At 37.6% G+C, this 24730-nt stretch overlaps 1 protein-coding gene across 1 annotated transcript in view; it reads right to left on the bottom strand.

Moving 5' to 3' along the window:
• COL6A6 (collagen type VI alpha 6 chain) overlaps nt 1–24730 on the bottom strand; it is a 111235-nt gene that overhangs the window by 52860 nt on the left and 33645 nt on the right. Inside the window, exons 16-22 of the mRNA XM_038002892.2 lie at nt 24650–24703; nt 23550–23612; nt 19563–19628; nt 18208–18261; nt 11295–11330; nt 9328–9390; nt 7587–7649 (exon numbers count right to left, since the gene is read on the bottom strand). Of these exons, the coding sequence (XP_037858820.2) occupies nt 7587–7649; nt 9328–9390; nt 11295–11330; nt 18208–18261; nt 19563–19628; nt 23550–23612; nt 24650–24703 (399 nt within the window). The remainder of the gene's footprint in view (nt 1–7586; nt 7650–9327; nt 9391–11294; nt 11331–18207; nt 18262–19562; nt 19629–23549; nt 23613–24649; nt 24704–24730) is intronic.

Here is a 24730-nt window from a genome sequence, read left to right on the forward strand (position 1 = left end):
TTAAGAGGATTAGATGGGAATTGAACCTAATTGTATCTGACTCTAAAGACTCAAGTCCCAGTCACTATGCCTGCTGCTCTGAGGCCCTTGTGTGGGACAGGATTCCCAAACTCTTACCATCCATGCATTAGTCCAGATTGGAGTTCTAAAAAATGTGGCTCTCCAAACTTGATGCATAAGGCTGAGGCCACATCAAACCTCCAAAAGTGGGACTTGATTGTCCCACTTTTTTTCTCATGTTGAGTTAGTTACAGAGCCCTTGGCAACCACAACTGCTTTAGTGTTAAGCAAGGATAGGAAAGAAGTGTTTAGAGGTTAATGCTTTTTTGAAAATTGTGCTTAGCACCTTATCAGAAGAGACTGCACTTGGGAGTTTAGGTTTAATGGTTGGGGCACTGCCAAGGACACCCTGACTTTGGATTAGATAAGGCAGGGCAGGTAGAAGAGGTACAGGGTCTTCCCACACTTAAAAGGAATCCTTGTCACTTCTTTTTATTTGTGTGGGGGAAATGTATGAAAACTCACAATGAACAAATATCAAGGTGGAAAGAAACAAGGAGATCAAATGCTCAGCTTCTTTAAAAGTTAGGTATCAGCTAAGTCTGAGAAAACAAAAAATCAAGAGGCCATTACATGGTGAGCTAATGCAAGAAAAAACCCCAAAACATCTGAGGTGTCAATCTTGACAGTACTAGTCCTTAACCTTAACTTCTAATACTTCTCCGTGCATTCTACACTCCAACCATATAGAGCCATTTGTGGTTCCCAAAACTCACCTTGATATCTCTGTGTAACTTGGTTCTGTCCTCCTTCTGAATGCCTGCCTTTACCGTGGTTACCCGGAAAACACCTGCTCATTCAGCAAAACCAAATACACTCATCTCGTTTAACTCCATCCTTTACCACATCATTCTACTTTGAGTGTAATTCTCTTTTAACATTTAGCACATCACGTGGCAATTGTTTGTTTGTATGAGCCTCCTTTAAGAGACTGGGTACACGTGAGGCTGGAGTCTATACGTGATTCATTCTTGTATCCTAGAATAGGGCCCAACACACAAGCAGCACTTAGTAAATGTTTGTTAAATGAATAAAAGGAATGGTTAATGGACCACCAAACTTAGCTCATACAGAATGATGAAAGTCGTTGACTACTACAGGTTACATATTGTTATATTACTATCATGGCCTTTCCTGGAATGGTGACCTGCATTCTTTGAGCCCTAAAATACCCCCATTAAATTGGGTATATTGATACAATATAGTAGTAATAACAAACACATACAGCTTATGACTGCAGGCAATTTTCTAAGCACCTACATATATTAAATGCTTTAATTTTCACAACAATCCAATGAGGTAGCTACTATTACCATCCTTATTATTACAGCAAAAAACTGAAGCACAAAGTGGTTACATAAATTTCCCAAGGTCACAGAGCTAGTAAGGTACAAAGTTAGGAATCAATCCTAGGCAGTCTGGCTCCAGACTGTATACCATTTACCACTATGCTATGCTTTGTAAAGACAAAAAGAGAAATTCTACTCTGGACTCCCAATTGCATTGAACATCCCAAACTTTCTTGATATTGTACAAGCCACTAGTGATTCATTCACCAAGAAAGCATAAGTATTCAAAAAATAATTACAGCTTCAATTGAAATTTGTACTTTTGTGTCTGATTTTCCATTCTTTTATTTATTTATTTTTCAGGTATTGATTAAATTAGAATAGGATGTTAGGGTAAACCAAAAGGGGAATGAAGGAAGGTACAGAAGAATACACTATTCCTTTCAAAGTTCTTTCTTTCTTTTCATTGTGCCATGGACTGTATTCTTTTGTATCATAGTCACACACTCGGCTGGATTAGCCCACATGTGATTTATACACAATGCTAGTTAATAAGCCTTCAGAATATTGTCAACAGAAATCACATCTTTTCCTAAATGTATATCCTAAGAGAAACTTCAAATCCTGAAATTAGAAAGCACTCATGTTATTCTACTCCAGTGGCTGGTCCTTGTGTGCTGTAAAACAATATGAAACTTATGGCAGGGGATTTATAGAACCAGTAAAGAATAATACTCTCTTGTGTATCTGATTGTGTTAGTCTCTGTGGCTTTCTTTTGGACACAACAATGTTGTGACCCCATTCATCCACGTCCTGAACATAAAAAATTGTAAACATCTTTGAAATAGCATTTTCACTGTATTGAAAAAGGTATTTCAAGAAAGCCAAGCACAGAAAGAAAAACCATGTTTGCCAGCCAGAAAACTGGAAGACATAGACTAGAGAGAAGTGGTACCTTCTGACTAACTCTGACAATGCCAAGAGGCTGAATGATTTATGGCCTTGACCAATCTTGCCAAAGCAAGATTAAAGGGTACTCATTCACAGATGTGCTCTGCACAGCCATGCAATTTGGATTCTAGAACAAAAGAGATAGCAAGACTTTTGGATTTCAACCCACTCACATCTCCATATTTTATATAAACAGATGAGATAATCACATGATATATGTTTTTCTTGGCATTTCTATCTTTTAAAAATTTCAATTTGTGGCACCAGCAAGCTTTTATTGATTCAAGGATATGAGTGCGAAATAGTTATTTTCATCAAGTTATTTATACCATGACATTTTAAAGTTTTTATGCTTTTTGAAGAAGCAACTTCACAAGTAATAATTAGCATGCTTAAAAACAGTGTCATGTGACAGTATTAGGCAGGTCATCTAGGCAGAAAATTAAGAAAGAAATTTAGAACCTGAACTCAACACTTGATTTAACAGACATATACAGAACTCTCCACCCCAAAACAACAGAATATTCATTATTCTCATCGCCACATGGTATATATCATAAAACTGACCACACAATCACACATAAAACAATCTTCAGTAAATTTTAAAAAAATCATATCAAGCACACTCTTGGACCACACTGAAATAAAAATAAAAATCAATGCTAAGAAAATCACCCAAAATCATACAATTACATGGAAATTAAACAACCTGCTCTTGAAAATTTTTGGGTAAATAATGAAATTAAGGCAGACACCAATAAATTCTTTGAAACTAGTAAGAACAAAGATACAACATACCAGGATCTCTGGGACGCAGATAAGACAGTGTTAAGAGGGAAGTTTATAGCAATAAATGCCTAATCAAAAAATTAGATCTCAAATTAACACAACCTATCTTCACAACCAGAGGAACTAGAGAACCAACCCCAAAGCTAGCAGAAGACAAGAAATAACCAAAATCAGAGCTGAACTGAAGGAAATTGAGATACAGAAAACCATACAGAAGAACAACAAATCAAGGAATTTGTTATTTGCCAAAATAAGATAGACTAGTTAGCTAGACTAATACCAAAAAAAGGAGAGAAGATCCAAATAAACACAATGAGAAACGAAAAAGGGGGCATTACCACTGACCCCACAGAAATACAAAAAAAAAAAAAGCCCTCAGAGATTATTATGAACACTTCTATGTACAAAAACTAAAAGATCCAGAAGAAATAGATAAATTCCTGGACACAAACCTCCCAAGAATGAACCACAAAGAAACTGAATTCCTGAAAAGACCAATAACAAGCTCCAACGCTGACTCAATAATAAAAAGCCTACCAATGAAAAAACATCCAGGACCAGATAGATTTAAAGCCAAATTCTATCAGATGTATAAAGAAGAGCTGATACCATTCCTACTAAAACTATTCCTAAAAATTGAAGTGGAGGGACTTCTCCCTAACTCATTCTATGAGACCAGCATCATCCTGATCCCAAAACCTGGCAGAGACACAACGAAAAAAGAAAACTTCAGGCTGATATTCTTGCTGAACATAAATGTAAAAATCATCAACAAAATACTAGCAAAGCGAATCCAGTAGCACATCAAAAAGCTAATTCACCATAATCAAGTAGGCCTTATCTCTGGGATGCAAGGTTGGTTCAACATATACAAATCAATAAATGTGATTCATCATGTAAATAGAACTAAAAACAAAAACTACCTGATTTTCTCAATAAATGGAGAAAAGGCTTTTGATACAATTCAATATCCCTTCGTGTTAAAAACCCTCAACAAACCAGGGATTGAGGGAATGTACATCAAAATAGTAACAGCCATCTATGACCCACAGCTAACATCATACTGAATGGGCAAAAGCTGGAAGCCTTCCCCTTGAAAACCAGAACAATATAGGGATGCCTTCTAGCACCATTCCCATTCAACATAGTACTGGAAGTCCTGACCAGAGCAACCAGTCAAGAGAAGGAAATATAAGGCATCCAAATATGAAGAGAGGAAGTCAAACTATCCTTGTTTGCAAATGACAAGAATTTATATCTAAAAAACCCAATAGTCTCTACCCAAAAGCTACTTGATCTGATAAACAACTTTAGCAAAGTTCCAGGATACAAAATTGAAATACAAAAATCAGTAGCATTACTATACACCAACAACATACAAGCCGAGAGCCAAATCAGGAATGCAATCCCATTCACAATTGCCACAAAAATGTACAAATAAAAATACCAAGGAATATAGCTAACTAGGAAGGTGAAAGATGTCTAAAATGAGCATTACAAAACACTGCTCAAAGAAAACAGAGATGACACAAATGGGAAAACATTCCATGCTCATGGACAGGAAGAATCAATGCTGTTAAAATGATCATGCTGCCCAAAGCAGTTTACAGACTGAATGCTATTCCCATGAAACTACCAATGACATTCTTCACAGAAATAGAAAAAAACTATTTTAAAATTATATAGAACCAAAGAAGAATGTGAATAGCCAAGACGATCCTAAGCAAAAAGAACAAAGCTTGAAGCATCACCTTATGTGACTTCAAACTATATTATAAGGTTACAGTAACCAAAACAGCATGGTACTAGCATAAAAACAGACTCTAGACCAATGGAACAGAATAGAAAGCCCAGAAATAGAGCCACACACCTACAACCATCTGATCTTTGACAAAACCAACAAAAACAAGCAATGAGGAAAAGACTCCCTATTCAATAAATGGTACTGGAAGAACTGGCTAGCCATATGCAGAAGATTGAAACCAGGCCCCTTCCTTATACCATATACAAAAATCAACTCAAGATGGATTAAAGACTTAAATGTAAAATCTAGAAGCATAAAATCCCTGGAGGATAACCTAGGAAACACCATTCTGGACATAGGACTTGGCAAGGATTTCATGAGAAAGATGACAAAAGCGATTGCAACACAAACAAAAATTGACAGACCCAATTAAGCTAAAGAGCTTCTGCATAGCAAAAGAAATTATGAACAGAGTAAACAGACAACATATAGAATGGGAGAAAATATTTGCAAACTACATATCTAACAAATGTCTGATATCTAGAATCTTAAGGAACTTAAGCAAATTTGCAAGCCAAAAACAAACAACCACATTAAAAAGTGTGCAAAGGATATGAACAATTTTCAAAAGAAGACATACACATGGCCAGCAGGCATATGAAAATATGCTCAATCCCACTCCATACAACCCTCCCCTTTCTGATGCCTCCATGCCTGTAACGCACCTCTCACCCTCATGGACACAGACCTCACCAGAGGGGCCTCATTCCCATTTTTTAATCCAGCGGCATCCCCCACCCCCAGGCTGTCAACGCTTTCTGTGTTGCACTACAGGTTAGAGGAGCCCTGCAGTCCTCCCATGAAACCCAGGGAGAGAAGCACAACAAACACTTATATTTTTTGTAGTATCAAACACAGTTCTGTATTATTACAAAATGCTCAAAATCACTGATCATTAGAGAAATTCAAATCAAAACCATAGTGAGATACAGTCAGAATGGCTATTATTAAAAAGTCAAGAAATAACAGATGCTAGTGAGGTTGTAGGGAAAATAGAACACTTACACACTCCTGGTGGGACCATACATTAGTTCAGCCATTGTGGAAAGCAGTGTGGTGATACCGCAAAGAACTTGAAACAGTATCACCATTCAACCCAGCAATCCCATTATTGAGTATTTACCCAAAAGAATATAAATCATTCTACCATAAAGACACATGCATGTGTACATTAATTGCAGCACTATTCACAATAGCAAAGACATGGAATCAACCTAAATGCCCAACAACAGTAGAATGGACAAAGACAATGTAGTAAATATACATCATGGAATACTATACAGCCATAAAAAAGAACGAGATCATGTCCTTTGCAGCAACATAGATGAAGCTGGAGGCCATTATCCTAAGCAAACTACCACAGGAACAGAAAAACAAATACTACATGTTCTCACTTATAAGTGGGAGCTAAACAACAAGAACACATGGACACAAAGAGGGGAACAACAGGCACTGGGGCCTACTTGAAAGTAAAGGATGGGAAAGGATCAGAAAAAAATACTTAATTTGGTACTATGCTTATTATCTGGGTGGCAAAATAATATGTATGCCAAAGCCCCATGACATGCAGTTTGCCTCTATAACAAACCTGCACGTGTACCCCTAGACCTAAAATAAAAGTTATAATTAAAAAATAGTGTCATGAGATACAAGTTTATGCAAACAGCCTCTTAAATTTTCTTAAATGTTCTAGTGATAAACACAACCACTTGCATATTGGACTGCCTGGTTAAACTAATCCACACAAGCAATGGACTCCTTTTACCCTACTGTTAGTGGAGAACACAATTCCCAAGTGTGTCTCATTCATTCATTTATTGTTTGATTCAATATTCAAATATGTGTTAAGCTCTACTATGTGCCAGGTACTGATATTCTGGACTCCAGGAATAGAGCGTAATAAAACAAAGTCCTATCCTTTATGGAACTTGCAATCTAGAAGGAGAGACAGGCAAACAGCTAAACAAATAATACTGATAGCAGGTAGATGAGGGCCAGATCACATAGGGCCGTTCTATTAAAAATGTGGTCTGGACCAGCAGCATCAGCATCATCTGGGAGTGCCCTAGAAGTACAGAATCTCAGGCCCTGCCCTAGACCTGCTGACTCAGAATCTGCACTTTAACAAGTTCTCTACTGAACAATCTCCTCTGGGGGTTCTTCTGCACTGTGAAGCACGAGCAGTGCTAATGCAGAGCAGTCATTCCTAACCCTAAGTCTACATTAAGATCTCCTAGGGAGAAGTTAAATTACTGCTGCCCTGGCCTCATTGCCAGAGATTCTGATTTAAGTGTCCTGGGAAGGGTTCTAGGTGGTGGAATGTTTTATAATTCCCCCAGGAGATTCTCATATTTAGCCAGTTTGAGGACTACTAAAGTAGGCTGTATTCTGGGGGTGGGGTGGGGATGGGAAACCCCACAAGGATTGAGATCAGGGGAGTGATGTGACCTGATTTACATAGCTGAGCAGCTGAGGCAAAGAGGGCTTGATTTTCTACCTCTGTGTCTGATAGTGATAGCCTGCTCTGCAAGAGGGACCATGATGTGACGTGGCCACCACATTGAGCTGAAGTCAAACCTAATACACTTTCCTGGTTCCCAAGCAGTAAATAACTCCACCTGCATGAAAGAAACCACAAAGACATATCAAGCCAAGATCAAAGTCAGATGCAATCATTTATCTCATTACATACCTGGGGACCTTTACTTCCCACACCTCCTTTTTCTCCTTTCACACCAGCCTCTCCTCTTGGGCCCTAAGTACATAGAATTAAAGCATTATTTTTTGCCTGAAAGAGAACATTGAATATTAAATTGAATATTACAAGTAGAAATACTAAGTAACATGGACAGAAATGGGAACGAGAGCTCCAATCATGCCTTTCCTTCCATCCTGGCCTGTGGAGCTCATTCTCATTCATGCAGGAATATGAATGTCCAATCTGAAATTTAGGCAGTTGAGGATTTGCAGTCAAAGTGACTGGGGCTTGGAAAAAATGCTGAATGGTTGAGCTTTTCCATATTGCTTTCTACATTTCCTTATATTTCTTCTGTTAAAAAGAAAAATATTCCTTACAAATATAAATCTGAAACCAGAACATTTAAATAAGTTTTCTATTCAATCACCACACTAAAGACTGGTCATAAACAAGATATGGTATGTGGTGAGATGAAATCTGACTATTTCTATTTTTGGAATGTGATACTGCCTATTAGCTGTGGCTTTCATATGTTGTGCAGAGAAACTTTCAGGCTGTGTTTGGTTTTTGCCTCTGCTTTTAAATTACACAATTAAGAAAAAGTAAGTTTCTATAAAATGGAAGAAGGGATGCTGTAGTATTACTTCCTTAGCATGAAATAAAGCTAGTCAATCTATTGAAATGCCTCCCCACAACCCCAGTGGCAACTATTTCTCGCTTGAAGGTAAAAAAAATAAAATAAAACAGTGAGCTTTCCTCAGCTGGAAAGCAACAACAAAGAAAAGTAATCAAGCTAGGAAGAGATAAAGGTCCAAGGGGAAGACTGTTCACTGCTCTGAATCTTGGCAAAATGTGAACAAACTTTCCCTTCTGATGTTTAAGGATATTTTGCTCAACTTCCATGTAACAAGCTGCCAACATATAATAGTTACTTTTTTAAACTATGTGGATTAAAACTTTGAAAAATAGCAGAACCATTGATCGTCCTGCCTATGCCAAATAGTACACTTATTCCTTAAGCTTTCAAAACTAAATTTGGAGAGGAAAAAGAAAGTTCTAACTTTTTTGTGGTCTGGCCTTTCTTTCATCTCAGTATTTGCTAGGACCTCCTTTCCCTTATCATAACATTTTAGCTAAATTTTGCTCTCTCTGGCCCCTCATGTGACCCCTCATGCGACCCCTCATGTGATCAGTGTAAAGAGCCAAGTATGGCTTGTTCCTTGCAAAGGAAAAAATGCTGGAGGTAGCTCCCTGGAGAAGCGAGCTGGCAAGCGCAGGCTGAGTGCTGCACTGCAGATCACCCCGCTGATGTCTCCAGCTGTCTTTCGAGCAATTCTTTCCTAAGAATAAAGCCAATTTTTCTACATCATGAGCACCAAGATATGTAACACTGAACTATTACTATGCTAAATTGACCACAATTCCCAGATCTGAGGTTCAACATTTTCCTTGGCTCAAGATCTCCCTGGAATATCCTACTTACCCTGAACCCAGTACACAAGGACCACTGCCTAGCCTGCTCATTCACTTTTCACTTCTTGACTGGGACAAAACTTAAAGCAGACCAAGTGCTGCATGAGTTCAAACTGTGTCGTTTCCTTACTTTATTATCGTGAAAACTTTAAACATCTGGAATTCTGCAAGAGGGATTTGAGGGTTTCTATCAGGTCCTCAGATTTTTCCATTCCCAGATTCTTCTTTATGTTCTCACACCCTGATTGGTCTTGATATGTACCTGAGGGCCCTTAAGTCCCAGGGAGCCTTCAAGTCCATCTGGTCCTGGGATGCCTGCTGTTCCCTGTGGTGAGAAAGTATCAATCTGTTAACACTGTTTCCTGAAAATTTTGTCTCCTTTACCTGCAAGCTTATATTTTTTCAGTCACAATGTCAATGCAGGATCTTTCCAAAAAAAAAAAAAAAAAAAAGTGAAAAATAAATGCAAATACAAAGGAAATAAAAACTTATAATCTCATCAAGCAGAGATAACCACAGCTAGTATGCTGGTATATTTCCTTTCCATCTTTATATATATGCATGCATGCACACATGCAGCCCCCACCCCTTTCCTATACAATTTGTATTATATCTAACTTAGCCATGTGACCTTAAAAACACTCAAAATTTAGTTCACATTTTCTTCAAAAATCTTCAAGCATCTTACACAATTATATTAATATTTATATTCAAATCAATTAAATATCTAGGGAACAAAAGTTGTATTCTCTTCATATTGTTCTTGAATTCGGTCACAGACAAGAATTATAAAAAGCACAAAGAATTCAAGAAGTTTATAATTTAGGCAACTATCAGGAGAGCCTAAGTTTATATTTCAGTTGTTATATAGTTGGATGTGATTAAATGGCACTTATAGATAACTTTTCCTAGAAACCAGAAAAAAAATTTAACACCTTCTGTCTCCAATTTCATTTCATTTATATCATGCCATTTTTCTGGGTAGGTTCTCCTTTTTGCTGAAGTCCAACCTTGAAATGTGCTGTAGTCTGAATGTGTGTATTTCTTCAAAATGCATATGTTGAAAATTAATCCTCCATGTAATAGTATTAAGAGGTGGGGCCTTTAGGAGGTGTTTAGGTCATGAGGGCTCCATCCTCTTGAATGAGATTAGTGCCTTTATAAAGAGGCTCAAGGTAGCTGTCAGCCCCTTCCGCCATGTGTGGATGCAGCAAGAAGGCACTATTTCTGGAGTGAACAGCAAGCCCTCACTAGACACTGAACCTGCTCATGTCTTGATCTTGGACTTCCCAGCCTCTAGAACTATAAGAAATAAAATTCCGTTGTTTATAAATTACCAGTTTAAGGTATTTTGTTACAGAAGCAGAAACAGATAAAGTATGTGGGAGGGAGGGATAATGTCTAGATGGTAAGCTCTCTTTGTCTAAAAGTGTCTATTTTACACTACTCATAGTTTAGGTATAAAATTCTAAGTTAACAATTATTTTTCCACTGTACCTTCAGGATATTACTCTGTTATTTTCTGGCATGTATTATTGCTGAACAGAAGTTGCTGCAATCTAATTTGTCAATCTTTTCATGAGTAAAGCTATCTTTTCTCTCTGGTAATTTTTAAGATGCTTTTTATCTTTAACATTCTAGAGTCTCACCATGTTGCCATTAAGAGTGGATTATTTATCCTCATTGTATTTTTAATCTGAGGATGTGTGTTTTACAAAATTGTAAGTCACAACCACTCTTTCATAAATATTACAGCTTCATGAAACACATATCACCAACATGCGCAATGAGAATGGGATATGGTTTTTGATTTAACCGACTTTTTGAACAAAATACTCCAATTTGTACAAGAGTTTTATTATATTATTTTGGCTTATATGGGTTTTTTAAATAATTGTAAGATTCCAAAGTTAAATGAAAACGTAAAAGAAGGGTCATCTACTAAGTTATTCAAGTTTGTACTTAAAATCCAAGCAAAGTTAAATTTAACAGTAATTGTGCTAAGTATATCTCTGGCCATTATTTTTTATGGTTTTTGACCAAAGTGCCCACAAATTTAAGAGTTAAAATATGAACTCTTAAAATCTTAACCTAAGATTTTTCCAGCATTCTATTCCATAACCAATATCATCAAAAGGGGAAGTTTAGAAACTTTACAGAGACTTTATTCCAGCTCCTTGATTGGATGCAATATTTGTCATTTGGAGTTAAGGGGAAAAATCATTGTACCTGTGGGCCTGTATGTCCCCTTCTGCCATGAGCTGCCTAAAATAGAAGAAAAAGGTAGATATCTTTAATTCAGAAAGAATGTTTTATATGTGATTTAAATTCATAATGGACACTTTAAGGCACCAGCATACATAAAAATTCCCGCAAAGTGCTTACAACATTCAATTTTCCACTGTACCACGAAAGCAAAACACTGCTAAATCTACATTTCTATCTTAGGGCAATAGAATATTTGTCTCTTTGAAATAACTGACAATAGAAATAATAGACAATTGAAATCTACAGATACTTATGAGAACAGACTGTGGTCAATAATTTGTTCTCTATTAAACTTTTACTAGAGCTGTTCACAAGCTGCAAATTGACTTATTTGAATTTTATTTCTTTTATTTTTCCTGAAGCACTACCAAGGAAGTCAGAAATCAGGGGTAAACTAGCCAAAAGGCAGGAGGCCAGAGGAAAAACTGGGATAATTGACTCCATGTACTTTATAATAAAGTTCAGACATAAAGATGGCCAAACGAATTTCATTTTTAAAAAGCCAATGTTTACCTGAGAAAAATGAATTTTCCCAAGCATTCAAAAGCTACTCCATCCAGTATATTAATATCCAATCAAAATGATGCTACATAATCAAGTGGGTTTTCCTGCCACTGTCATACATAAGTATAGGGTCTAGATATATTCTAGATCAATATTTCATAGACCTGGAAATCAAGAGACAATGGCATTTTGTTGTCTAACTTAGGATCATTCAGTAATGTTATAGTAAAAGTAAAACCCAACATTTGCAAAAGTCAATAAAATCAGACATTGTCTTGACTGAAATTTGAGATGTTCTCTGAGAGGCCAGTATTTCAAACTTGAAATTCTGCTAATCTTATTTCAGTCAAAATCTATTTGATATGGTTTGGCTGTGTCCCCATCCAAATCTCACCTTGAATTGTAGCTCCCATAATTCCCACATGTTGTGGGAGGGACCCAGTGGGAGATAAGCGAATCATGGGGGCAGTTTTCCTCATACTGTTCTCAGGGTAGTGAATAAGTCTCATGAGATCTGATAATTGTATAAGAGGTTTCCCCTTACACTTAGCTCTCATTCTCTCTTGCCTGCTACCATGTAAGACATGCCTTTCACCTTTACCATGATTGTGGGGCCTCCCCAGCCACATGGAACTGTGACTTCATTTAACCTCTTTTTATAAATTACCCAGTCTCAGCTATGTCTTTCTCAGCAGCGTGAAAATGGACCAATACACTATTGTTACATAAGAAACAGACTGTATTTCGGGGAAATGCTTAGAGGTCTTTATTTTATTTTATTTTTACAAAACTGATGAATCATCTTGAGATGAAACCCTAAATCGTCTATCAGAGGGAGGAAAATAAGCTGTTTCCCTTCCTTCAGCACATGGGTTTGTCTGTTCTGATTCAATTCACTTCTCTTTTATTCAGAAAAATATCAGTAGATATTTCCATTTGACAAATAGCAATAGATATTTTCATTTGAAAAATATACTACCCACAAAACACACTAGATGGGAAATATGGGAGCATAAAGATAACACACACACACACATTCCTGACCTCAGGAGACCCTCATTCTTTGGGTTTGGGAGGAGGAGATACATATTACAAATATTTACAAGGCAAAGTATTGCAAATGCCATAAAAAAGGGGAAAAGATAGAAACACAAGTTTTAAAGAAAGCAATCATATCCAGTTGGTCAAATCAGGAAAAGCTTCCTGGAAGAAGAGATTTTTGAGATGGGTGTTTCAGAGGATGGGTAGCAGTCCTACAGGCAGAGAATATATCAGGTCTTTCCAGAAGAGGTACAGCCTAAGCTATGAAGTAGACAGAAACACAGGAAGCATATTTGATAGTAGCAGTAAGGCCATCTGTGTCAAAAGTGTGAGAAGAAAGGGAAATAGCAGGGTTACTAGGCTGAAAGGTTCCTACAACATTTAGCAGAAGCCACTAGGGTTTTTCGAGTTGGAAAAGTACATGGTCAGACCCCAGCTGCAGTTGGATACATCTGGTTGTGGTAAGAGGAACTGAATGGAACTTTATATTCCAGCAAAATAAAGAGCTTCCAGTATGTTTAAGGGAAGTGGAACAGACCTCCATGTTCAAAAATCTACCTCTGACTTGCTGTCACAGTGTTTCAAACATCATCAATAAACATTTTTCTCCCCTTGTGTCTTTAAGGTTTGATTTTAAAAGGGCTTGCTGAAAATAAATTATTGTGACACATATTTATTGAGTTCCTGTTCCCTGCTAGGAACTGGGCTGGGTGGTGGTGAACAAAATCTGACTCCTGACCCTAGTTAGTTTACAAGCCTAATGGATGGGAAAGACTTTAATCCGCCATTCACACAAATAATGAAAACATCTTCAGAAACGATTGCATAGCACCTTTGTTAATGGTTACTTGGGATTTAAGCTCCAAATGAAAGTCATGGGAGAGATATATTGGGTTGCTGTGAGAGACAGAAAACAAGGAAATATGGAAGATGATTTTGCGATTTTGCCTAAAAATTTCAAGTGTTTTACATGAGAAAGACGATTTTCCAAAATATCTTAATGGTTTACCCAAGGACTTGCAGATGTCTGATAACATATCTAGACAACCTGACTTATCTTTAAATAGACTGTGAACGGGCACATCAGGAGAGAAAATCTCCCCAAAGGGACCTGAGAAGAAGATGGTCAAGAACAGGGTACTCAGTCCTTCGTTCCCCAAAGCCTGGCATTCTGGTTGTTTACAGGACCCAATTTCCTGGATATAGAACCATCGGGACAGAGAATTATCAGGTAAAAAGCAGGACATTCTGAATGATAAAATATCACATTAATACTGAGTCTTAATGGCAAGCATTTACAATGATGAACAATTGTCCAGCACCACTTCAGGATGCCTCTAAACTAGTGCCAAGAGGGATGAAAAGGGAAAGTCATCACTAACAGCCCTCTAGACTAACTAGGAATAAAGGATATGCATTAATTTCAGGCTACAGTTGCTTCTCATTATCCTTGGCACAAGAATCTGTTTTAATTCTCAGGTTTGGCTCAGAAAGAGACAGCCCCCACTTTCTTCCTCATCTTCCCCACAGAATTACCACATTCTAACCCAGATTCTTCCTTCTTGTCCCTCCTTCCTGCCTTTCCCCCCAATTCATTATAGTCTGCTAGCATAGCACTGGTAACAGCTTATTAACTCTACAGGTCCATCCCCTCCTACAAAGTGATTCTCAACAGGAAGCGGGGGATTTAGCACCCTCCCTTTCCCCAGAAAACATTTAGCAATATCTGGAGACATTTTTCATTGTTACAGGTCAGGGGTGTTACTGGCAGCTAGTGGGCAGAGGCCAGGGATGATGTTATCATCATCATAACATGATGATACATAACATGCATCTTCTACAATGCACAAGACAGCCCCCTACAGCAGAGAATTGTTTAACCCAAATGCCAATAGTGCTGAGGCTGAGAAACCACACTCTATAACATGATTCTAAGTTCCCTGACAGGAAACATGGTCTTAGTTAAGCTTGTAGTTGAGTTTATTTCTAGTATTTAGTAGTGTTGCTGGTGGATTGTAGGTGTTCAAATGAGTCAAGGTCAGATTTGCTGTTTATTTCCCAGAATGCCACTCCTACCACTGGCCATCCTCCAATCACTTACCAGCCTAGCAGAACCTAAGTGCACTGATAAGTCCTCCATGCTCATTGTAACATTCATTTTAGAGTTCTGCAGTGAACATTAGATTTTTCTACTTTCTCAAAGAATGACTTTACTATTATGAGAATGATATATGCTGATTTAAAAAATATTTGAATACAGAGAATATAGAAAAAAAAATTTTAAATCACCCAACTCCTCCATCTAGAAATACTATGTTAATCATGATTCCTGACATCTTCTATACTCATACAATAAAATTCTAAATAGTGTTTCATTAAAGAGAGACATTAAGCTATTTTAAAATTAAAATATTACATCTAATTTTACTTGAAGAAAAAACAAAGAATAGAAACGTCAGGTGTTAACATATCTTACATCTCTACTGTTTCCCTTCCATTGCTCCTCAAGCACTGCCAACTTGCTTTCTTCACTTTCTATTGTCTTTTCTGTGTTTCAAACTTTAAGAGCAATAATGTTATCTTCACTTCTTTGAGACTCTAAAGAACTATTTGCTGGAATTCAAATTTTTCCTTGAATAATTCCTCTTCTAATGAGGCTTCATCTGCCCTTTGCCCATGGTTTCCTTTCTCTTGCAGCTTTATGTTCTGATTAATCATCTAATTAATAAAGATTATTAACGTTCCTGACCATTCACCGTCTTTGAATAGGACCACTTGTTTATTGAAGAAATTATGGGGATGTGTGGCTGGAACAGGGCTGGTAGCTTTCACACAGATATGTTGCCTCAAACACTTTCTCATCAAACGAATGATTTCTTTTACCTTAGAGCTACATCTTCCTTCTACTATTGATGTTTAAGAGATTCATGGCACTCACATGAAGCCCCTTAAGTCATAGTTTCTCTGTGTTGTGATAGACACTGTTGCCTCTCTCCTCATCTTTTGAAGCGTCCATGGCCTTGTTGCTAGTTGTACATAATAAAAGTGGAATATTTTCCAATTTCTCATTTTGCCTCCACTGTTGAACTGTGGCCCTATGTGTACATTCCCTGCTTCTCTCAAAATCTACCATGTCCCTGGATTTTGTTCACCAGTTTCTTCAGGACTACGGCAGACAGTTTTGAAGAAATCTCATTCCTGCATGAGGTCACACTTGATGTGTCAGCTTTCTAAATCCTTACTCATTAGGGTTGAGATTTAAAAACAGTTGGCCGGTATTTGTCATTATTTGCAGCTTGAAGCTGTGGTTATTCTTTGTTTCATCATTTTTAATTTCTTTTGTTGTTTTTGGTGAGATGCACATAAGAGGAATAGTGTGAAAACATCTTTATTCTGCCATTTCAACTGGAAGTCCCACTTTTACTCCTGAATGACATGTCTGAATCTATAACCCAAGATGAGGGTCATATTTCATGGGAGTGGTGTGGTTTAAATAATACATAGCAATATTGCATTAGCCCCTGGAGGCTATAAAATAGTGAAAGTACATCCTTACATGCCAGGATTTCCTGGATGATATTCTTTAAGTTGAAAATATTTTCCAGGGGTATATAAGCTGTCTACACCCTTTTAGAAAGTGAAATGGATAGCAAATGCATTTCTTTATATGCGTTGAAACTGCATTAGTAAAGCACTTTTCCAGCAATCAAATTCTGCATATTTTAAATGTAATCTCTTTTCTTTTCATTTTCTCTGCCTTGCAAAGAACATGGGTATGCTCCAAGATAAACAAATATTTTTTGATGGAGTATAATAGCTGGTTCTACAAACTTCTGCTCAGAAAAGACAATGTGTAATAAATGCAATATACTAAAGTAGTTTCTACTTGTGCTTAATTTTAAAGCATTTCGTATTTGGGAGGGGGTGAGGGAAATTGAAAGCTGGGTAACTACATAAAGAATGGAAAGAAAACCTAGCAAAATGAAATGAGAAAGCCTAATTTAGAAGTTGATGTAGGCATCTAAGTATATTTTATTAAAATTATCTCTTCTTATTGAATATTTTCTTTTATCATCTCTGTGCTTTTCTGCACAAACGCAGAAAATTTTTAAAGTACTTAATGAAAAAAATGACAAAACAAATAAAGAACCAAAACTGCACCCCCAACAAGCAAGTGACCGAATTTCAGTCTCAGATATGCCTATACCAGGACTGATTTCTTTTCTTTCTCCTGACTTTTTTTTCTTTTTTCTTTTTATTTTTATTTTACTTTAAGTTCTGGGATGCAAGTGCAGAATGTGTAGGTTACATAAGTGTATGTGTGCCATGTTTGCTGCACCTATCAACTGTTCATCTAGGTTTTATTTCCTGCAAGCATTAGCTATTTATCCTAATGCTCTCACTCCCCTGGCCCCCTTCACCCCTAACCGGCCCAGGTGCGTGTTGTTCCCCTCCCTGTGTCCATCTGTTCTCAGTGTTCAACTCCCACTTATGAGTGAGAACATGCAGTGTTTGGTTTTCTGTTCCTGTGTTAGTTTCCTGAGGATGATGGCTCCAGCTTCATCCATGTCCCTGCAAAGGATATGATCTCATTCCTTTTTATGGCTGCATAGTATTCCATGGTGTATTATGTACCACATTTTCTTTATCCAGTCTATCATTGATGGGCATTTAGGTTGGTTCCATGTCTTTGCTACTGTAAATAGTGCTGCAATAAACATGTGTGCATGTGTTTTTATAGTAGAATGATTTATATTCTTTTTGGTGTAGCCTAGTAATGGGATTGCTGGGTAAAATGGTATTTCTGGTTCTAGATCCTTGAGGAATTGTCATACTGTCTTCCACAATGATTGAGCTCATTTACATTCCCACCAACAGTGTAAAAGCATTCCTATTTCTCCACATCCTCACCACCATCTATTGTTTCTTGACTTTTTAATTATCTCCATTCTTACTTTTCTTAATAGTCATATAGTTTGGCAGAAAAAGAGTAGAATAATTTGGATTTAAAACGCTATCACAGGTGATCTCAACCTAGCTAGTAGGCCACACTTTGACCACTTTTCCCCTAGTTGGAGGCTTTTTTGGTTTTCTTTGCCCAGCTCTCTCTCCTGACTGGTGAACTCTTCTGTAGTCAGCACTTTCCTACCTCAGCTTCCAGGGCTTTCCCAAGTCCTTTGCCAGCCCTAGTCCGCCAGATGCCCTAAGTTAGTTTCCCCAAGATAGTGAGCTCCAGCACAACCATCCCACCCACTCCCCCAAGTCAGCCATTTTCACCACAAAATAAGCCACCAGTACAGTGGGTGTCCTGGTCTAGAAGGGCTCTTACTGTCCTTCTTCTGGAGCCTGGTGTCCCGGGGGGGCCTGGCCAGCCTCTTCTACCCTGTCAAAGGAACAGATAGATGTGTGATGGTAATTATGCAGCATTGACAGAGTTCATCTTTAACACCAAGTTTTACTCCGGGGAGGACAGATAGGTTTACATACCAATGAGAAAGTTACCTTTCCTTTGGAAAATGGCATGAACTCTACTGAAAATAAGTCACATTTCCATGTGAGTCATGACGAATTGCAGGAGAAAAATGCTATATGACATGGCTTCATCTGTTCATCATTCATTACTACCGTCTAAGCTGTATTTGGGGTACATGTCTCAGATAATTCGAACTATCCCTACTACGTTGCCACGGTGTGGAAAACTTAAGCATACTATGTGTCAGGTACAGCTACTACTGGTTTGGATTTCTACTTTTGAATCGCTTGATCTGTTTGGCTAATCAAATGGATTATTACCTTACTGTAAATAAAGCCTCATAATACAAAGACTTGTACGATCACTAGAGACGATCACTAGACACAAAAGTATGCAATAATTTATGAGTCTCCTATGAGACTTACATTTACCACTTACTAATAATGGCAGATAATATTTACTGAAGGTTATAATGTCATTAAATTAAATATCATTAATTCCCATCATGACCTTCTAAAGTAGGCTATTCACCCTATTTTGCAGATGAGAAAATTGGGGTTTACAGAAAGCAGCCCAAGGCCCAGAGCTGGTAAGTGATGGAGCATGAGATAGGACCTAGGGCTGTCTCCACAGTCTTTCCACTATATACTTCTTCCGTAGGTACAGTCAAGGGAACGTTATCCAAAAAAATCCAGTGACACATTTTTTAGATAACTATTTTTAAATACTGAAAACAGGTTTTGATGAACACATTGTGACTTATGAGATTAATCCCAAGAACTTTTCTTGATTGTGTGCACCACATCTATCTACCAGATCTTGTTCTTTTTATCATGTACTACTAATATGTGTTTTTAGGGTATGTTACCTCCAGATACTGGAAAGGCCAACAACTCTTTTGCTAGCACAGTTCTATCAGCTAGCCCTACATTTTAAGTTAGAGTTCCAATGTTTATATTCACGAATGAAGACCTCGAGGATATGTCTTGGTGAATCAAGTCACCCCAAATTTAGAGGAGGAAGACAAGAATGTTTCTCAAATCCCATAGTACATAGGCAGGAGAAAAGATCATTTTGCTCCTAATAATAGTTTTTCTGTACCAAGTATACCCACTTGATTACAATTTTTTTGTTAAGCATTTCATATGCTACCACTAAGAACTTGAGCCTCACAGTTGTTGCATCATCATTTTACAAGCCCACATAATTACTTCTCTTCCACGTTCTCCTTTCAAGCCTGTGGGTCCCTCTATGCTATTATCAACTCCAGGAGCCCCCTAAAAATAGAAAATAAAGAGAAAAATTAATATATTTGAACATTTCTCCTTAAAAATATAACTTATGTATAACATTTAGCTATCTCTCGAGAAGTTGTCAAGTCTAAGCCATTTGAAAGCAGAAATAAATTACAGATGGCTTACAAGTATTTTCTTTTCCTCCTGTGTTTGATGTTATCAGAGACAGAATGGAGACCTAAAGTGTGTGTGGGGGGAGAAAGAGCTCTCCATAGAAGGCACAGCCAAGGAAAGCCAGGGTGATGTGACTCATGTGCAAGGCAACTCTTATCCTGGGTCCGGAGGAACCCCCTCTTGTTACTGCCACCCCTTCTCTTAACTTTTCCTCTTTTTTCTTGGAGGCTAGGCAAAGTTACACTTGAGAGTTGGTAAGTTGGTAGATTTTATTCTACCATACCCTTGGGAAAAGACAAACATTTGTAATAGGTTCCACCCTGATAATGTAATAAGCACTCTGAGTGACACTGAGAATTCCACCTGCCACCAGCTCCCTCTTTCTCTTCCTGGACACCTGGGCACTCCCATTTGCTACCCTCATATGTTCACTCCTACTTTTCTGGTTTTCAAAAAATCCTGAAATTTGGAATTTTTCCCACTATTCATGCAAATATTTCCCAGGAACTCACTGAAAACAAGCATACATTGTGGGATATTTTCTTTAGCAGGCCAAACCAAAGTCTTTCTTGCTTGAGTTGTATGAACCACAAACAGAGCTATGTCTCCATGATGCTGAGAAAATCAACTGATCTGATAATTCAGTCAATGCTCCAATAAACTGAGAGAGGACAACAATTATCCAGTCCTGCTGAGCGCCAGCTATGGGGCTGCCAGGCTGATAGCAGCTCAGATTTCCTTCATCAATCAACAAGTAATTTGCGGTCACCAGCAGGAACATATCATTGTTCCAGATGCTTAGTAAGCTTTTTAAACAAGTGGTTTTGTACTTACAGAGCTTATAAGTTAATGGGGTAAAAAAAGAAGGGTTTGGAATTTACTTTATAACACTGATATTACTAAAATGTAGGTGAAAAATTGCTTCTTTCCTCCACCTACCAAAGCCAAATATCATTTTCTGCATCTTCTTTTTCTCCCTTAAGTTTAAATATTTGTCTCTTAAATATATTTTCAAAAATCTGCGCCATTTGCATGCATTCTCCAAGCAGGGTATACCTCAATTACAATATCAGAAAATTGTATTTTGGTGGAAAAAGCAAGGAAGGAAAAGGGAGGTCATGTAAAGTCCAGAATTTTATTCCACTGGACATAAAAGCCCCTTATTGTAGTTCAATTCTAAACTACTTGAAGAGGTAACATAAAAAGAATCGTATACCAGCACATTTTACAGAATAGAACAACCCAAATTGCATATAGACAGTTGGTCAATGTGAATATGAACTGATTTAGTCTTTCTACATGTATACAACTGGGCAAAAAAGCATTATCTTCCACAAATTTACAATTAAACACGGGCTTATAATAATATGTTGTCAAAATGATTTAGCTGTTTACCCCCAATATTTCTTGAGATTGAAAAAACACTCCCAGTCAGTGTGTGAAATTCCAAACAGCTCGTTGAGATGGGAAATTCTGAACAGCCAAATGCGCTTCCATGTGATCATAAAGCCTATCTAAATAAGCTTAGGGTTTCAAAAATTTGTGCCATTTGCATGTTTTCCTAAGATAAACTGATCATGTTCTATTTATTTATCTGAAATTTTTCCTGAAATAGCAATACACTGAAGCCACATGTAAATAAGCATAGAGTTGTTTTATAGTTGGAAGTCACAGAATATTTCTTTTAAAATTAAAGCTCTTTATGTTATTCAGACTCTTTTAAATATGCTACATAATCACACTATCTTTAGCAGACAATTTAGGAGAAATTCTGATCAAAATCAGTGGAAGTTATATAGCCATACCCCAAATGAATTTTTGGTCATCATATATGGATGACTGAAATGTCTTTGTATTTGAACCAATATTTCTAAGTTATGCTTATATGTGGATAGTTCTTTGGTTCTAAATATTCTTTGAAGTTTGAAAATTCTCAGGACACTGTTATCAGAAGTTGTCACTTAGTCAACAATGTTTTCTTCATGCGTGAATTTCTCTGTTTTTTAAATACAGTTGTCTAACATTTACATGTGGTCACATATATTGCATCAAATTCCTTCTCTGGTCAACCCATTGTATACAAGAGGATATATTAAATAAAAAAAAAAATTTCATGAGATTCCCAGGTGTCCCAAATCCTTATCATCACTTGGTATTGTTTTTTATAAATTGCAACCATTCTGATGACTGTGTAGTACACTGTTCTCATACATTGCTAGTGGGAGTATAAATGAGTACAAACTTTTGAAAACCATTTGACTATAAAGACAATCTGAGTATGGCCATACACATTATAATCCAGAAATTCTACTCTTAAAATATAGACCCAATATAAATATGTACAAAAGTGCATCAAAAGACATATAAAAGAATATTCATAGCAGCACTATTTATAAAAGCAAAAACTGGGAACAACCCACATATCATTAGTATAAGTAGTGAATCATGGCATATTCACACAATGAAATACTATGCAATGCAGCCATGAGATTGAATGAACTATTATTATACACAACATCAATTCATCTTACAAGCATAAAGCAAAAGAAGCCAGAAAAAAAAAGAGCAGACACTTATATGATTCCATTTATATCAAGTTCTAGAGCACGTAAAAATGATTGATAGTGATAGGATAGTGATTACCTTGGGGAAGGGTAGTGGCGGCTGCAGTGGGCATGAGGGGGCTTCAGCGATGCTGGTAATGTTCTATTTCTTTACCTGGTGGTGACTACACAGGTGTATTCACATTCATTAAGCCGTGTATTTATAATTCAGGGACTTTTCTGATGTATGTTACAGTTCAATAAACATTTAAAAACAAAGCTAAGTCTTAATTCATTAAGGTTTTGGAGACTTACTTAAGTGTGGGTATGGTGATGAAAATCCTATAGTACTGATGTTCTATTGGACTTGGCATATTCCCTATATATTGGCTTGTGTCCTTTTTTTTTTTCTTTAACATGGGTCATGCCTACTCAACTGGGCTGTGCCCCTGCGAGAGCGGTGCCTTTATTTCATAAGTTTTGCCTACTCAGCTTGGGTTACAGGAAATGAGGCTGATATTCCTGATTGAAAAAACTCTCGGAGAACTGATAGTGGTTTGGCTGTGTATCCTCCCAAACCTCATCTTGAATTGTAGTAATCCCCACATGTCAAGGGTGGCACCAGGTGGAAATAATTGAATCATGGGGGTGGTTTCCCACATACTGTTCTTGTGGTAGTAAGTCTCAGGAGACCTGATGGTTTTATAAATGGAAGTTCCCCTGCACAAGCTCTCTTGCTGCCTCCATATAAGACGTCCCTTTGCTCTTTCTTCATGATTGTGAGGGCCCCCCAGCCATGTGGAACTATGAGTCAGTTAAACCTTCTACCTTTATACATTACCCAGACTTAGGTATGTCTTTATTAGCAATATGAGAACAGACTAACACAAGAGTAGGAAAAAAAGAGATGGCTTTGTTTCTCTCATTCTGTATTTTGAGGTGCTTGGAAGATAACGAAGTGGACCAGAATTTCTTCATTGTTTTGAAGCACAATAACAATTCTGAGTATGTATTTACAAAACTGCATTTGCAAAAGACACGCAAGGGCTTTTCACTGCTCACACTCATTCAGTATATGAAGAGGATCTAGCACAGGTACCTGAATTTAAAATTTTACAATCACGTCTGTGGTGTTTTAAACTCAGGGTTACTATTGTAGTACCTTGAAATCGAGACTCCCTATCAGAAGCACTGATGGGAATCAAGCCCTAACTCCAATCGCAGCCCATGCAGCCCCGGCACTTACGGGATCCCCTCGCAGGCCCTTTGCTCCATGGTCACCAGGAATCCCTCTCTTCCCTGGGCTTCCCTAAAGTTAATACAAATCAGAAGAACAACAAGACAAGAAGTTTTAAGAAAATTAATAAAAACAAGAGCTTTTCTTCTCCCTTGTGTGAATAATTAAACATTTTTCTACCAAGGCTATTTTTAAGTTGGAAAGATGAACAACCGAAAAAATTAGTTTCAAGCACCATATAATAGTGAACTCAATTATTTGCCACAGTGGTGAAGTCTGTGTTCCAGACATATTTGTCATCTTGTTGTTTTTTACAAATATTCTATGAACCAGGGATTCCTTATTATCTTTCTTTTATAAGGCAACTGAGATTCAGAAAGAATATGCACTTTGCCCAAGACGGTTGTTTCTGACTCAATTGTTCACACTCTAAAGACAAAGTAGAGGATGAAAATATGGCTGCTGTTGGTATTCATTCTAGGTTGGAATGAGTGACATTCACTCTTCAATGTGCTGCCTGGCTCCACTGACCCTTGTCAACACCCCACTTCTATTTTTACTATGGTAGCTGCTTGTCATTGATGGCCCCAGTTCTTCGCCTCTCCCTATTCCTGGGTCCTTTGTCATGTAACTCTACAGTGACTTCCAACTTTGGTGGGCAAGATTCCCTTCCTCTGAGTTTGGCAATATGCATTGACTTGGCCAACAGAGAGAGATGCAAGTGTGGAGAGAGTTCTGAGCCCAGGTCTGAAGAAGGCCTGCGAGTTCTAGTATGTTTCCACTTGCTTTCTTGTGCTTTTGCTATGGGCATGAAAAGGTCATGGCTAGCATGGTTAGGCTAGCTCCCGGTCCCAGGACGGTAAGTGACATATGGAGTAAAGCCCCTGGCCACCTTACAGACACGAACCATGTCCAGCCTCAATCAGTTGAACCCCTCAGAAACATAAGAAATAAATGTTCATCGTTGTATGTGATTGAGGTTTTATGACTGTCACAAAACAGTTTTGTAGCAATAGCTGACTGATACACCCACGGTAGTTATTGTACTCTGTCAATCACACCCTTAATCTCCAGTACAATTTTCATGTTCTTCCTTTTCAAATCCCTACCTGGGATCCCTCATCACCCTTTTCTCCTTTTCTTCCAGGAAGACCATAATCACCCTAAAAAACAAGAAGGGAAAGCTATTA

This window comes from Chlorocebus sabaeus, chromosome 15, assembly GCF_047675955.1.
Source record: "Chlorocebus sabaeus isolate Y175 chromosome 15, mChlSab1.0.hap1, whole genome shotgun sequence".
Classification (NCBI taxonomy): Eukaryota; Metazoa; Chordata; class Mammalia; order Primates; family Cercopithecidae; genus Chlorocebus; species Chlorocebus sabaeus.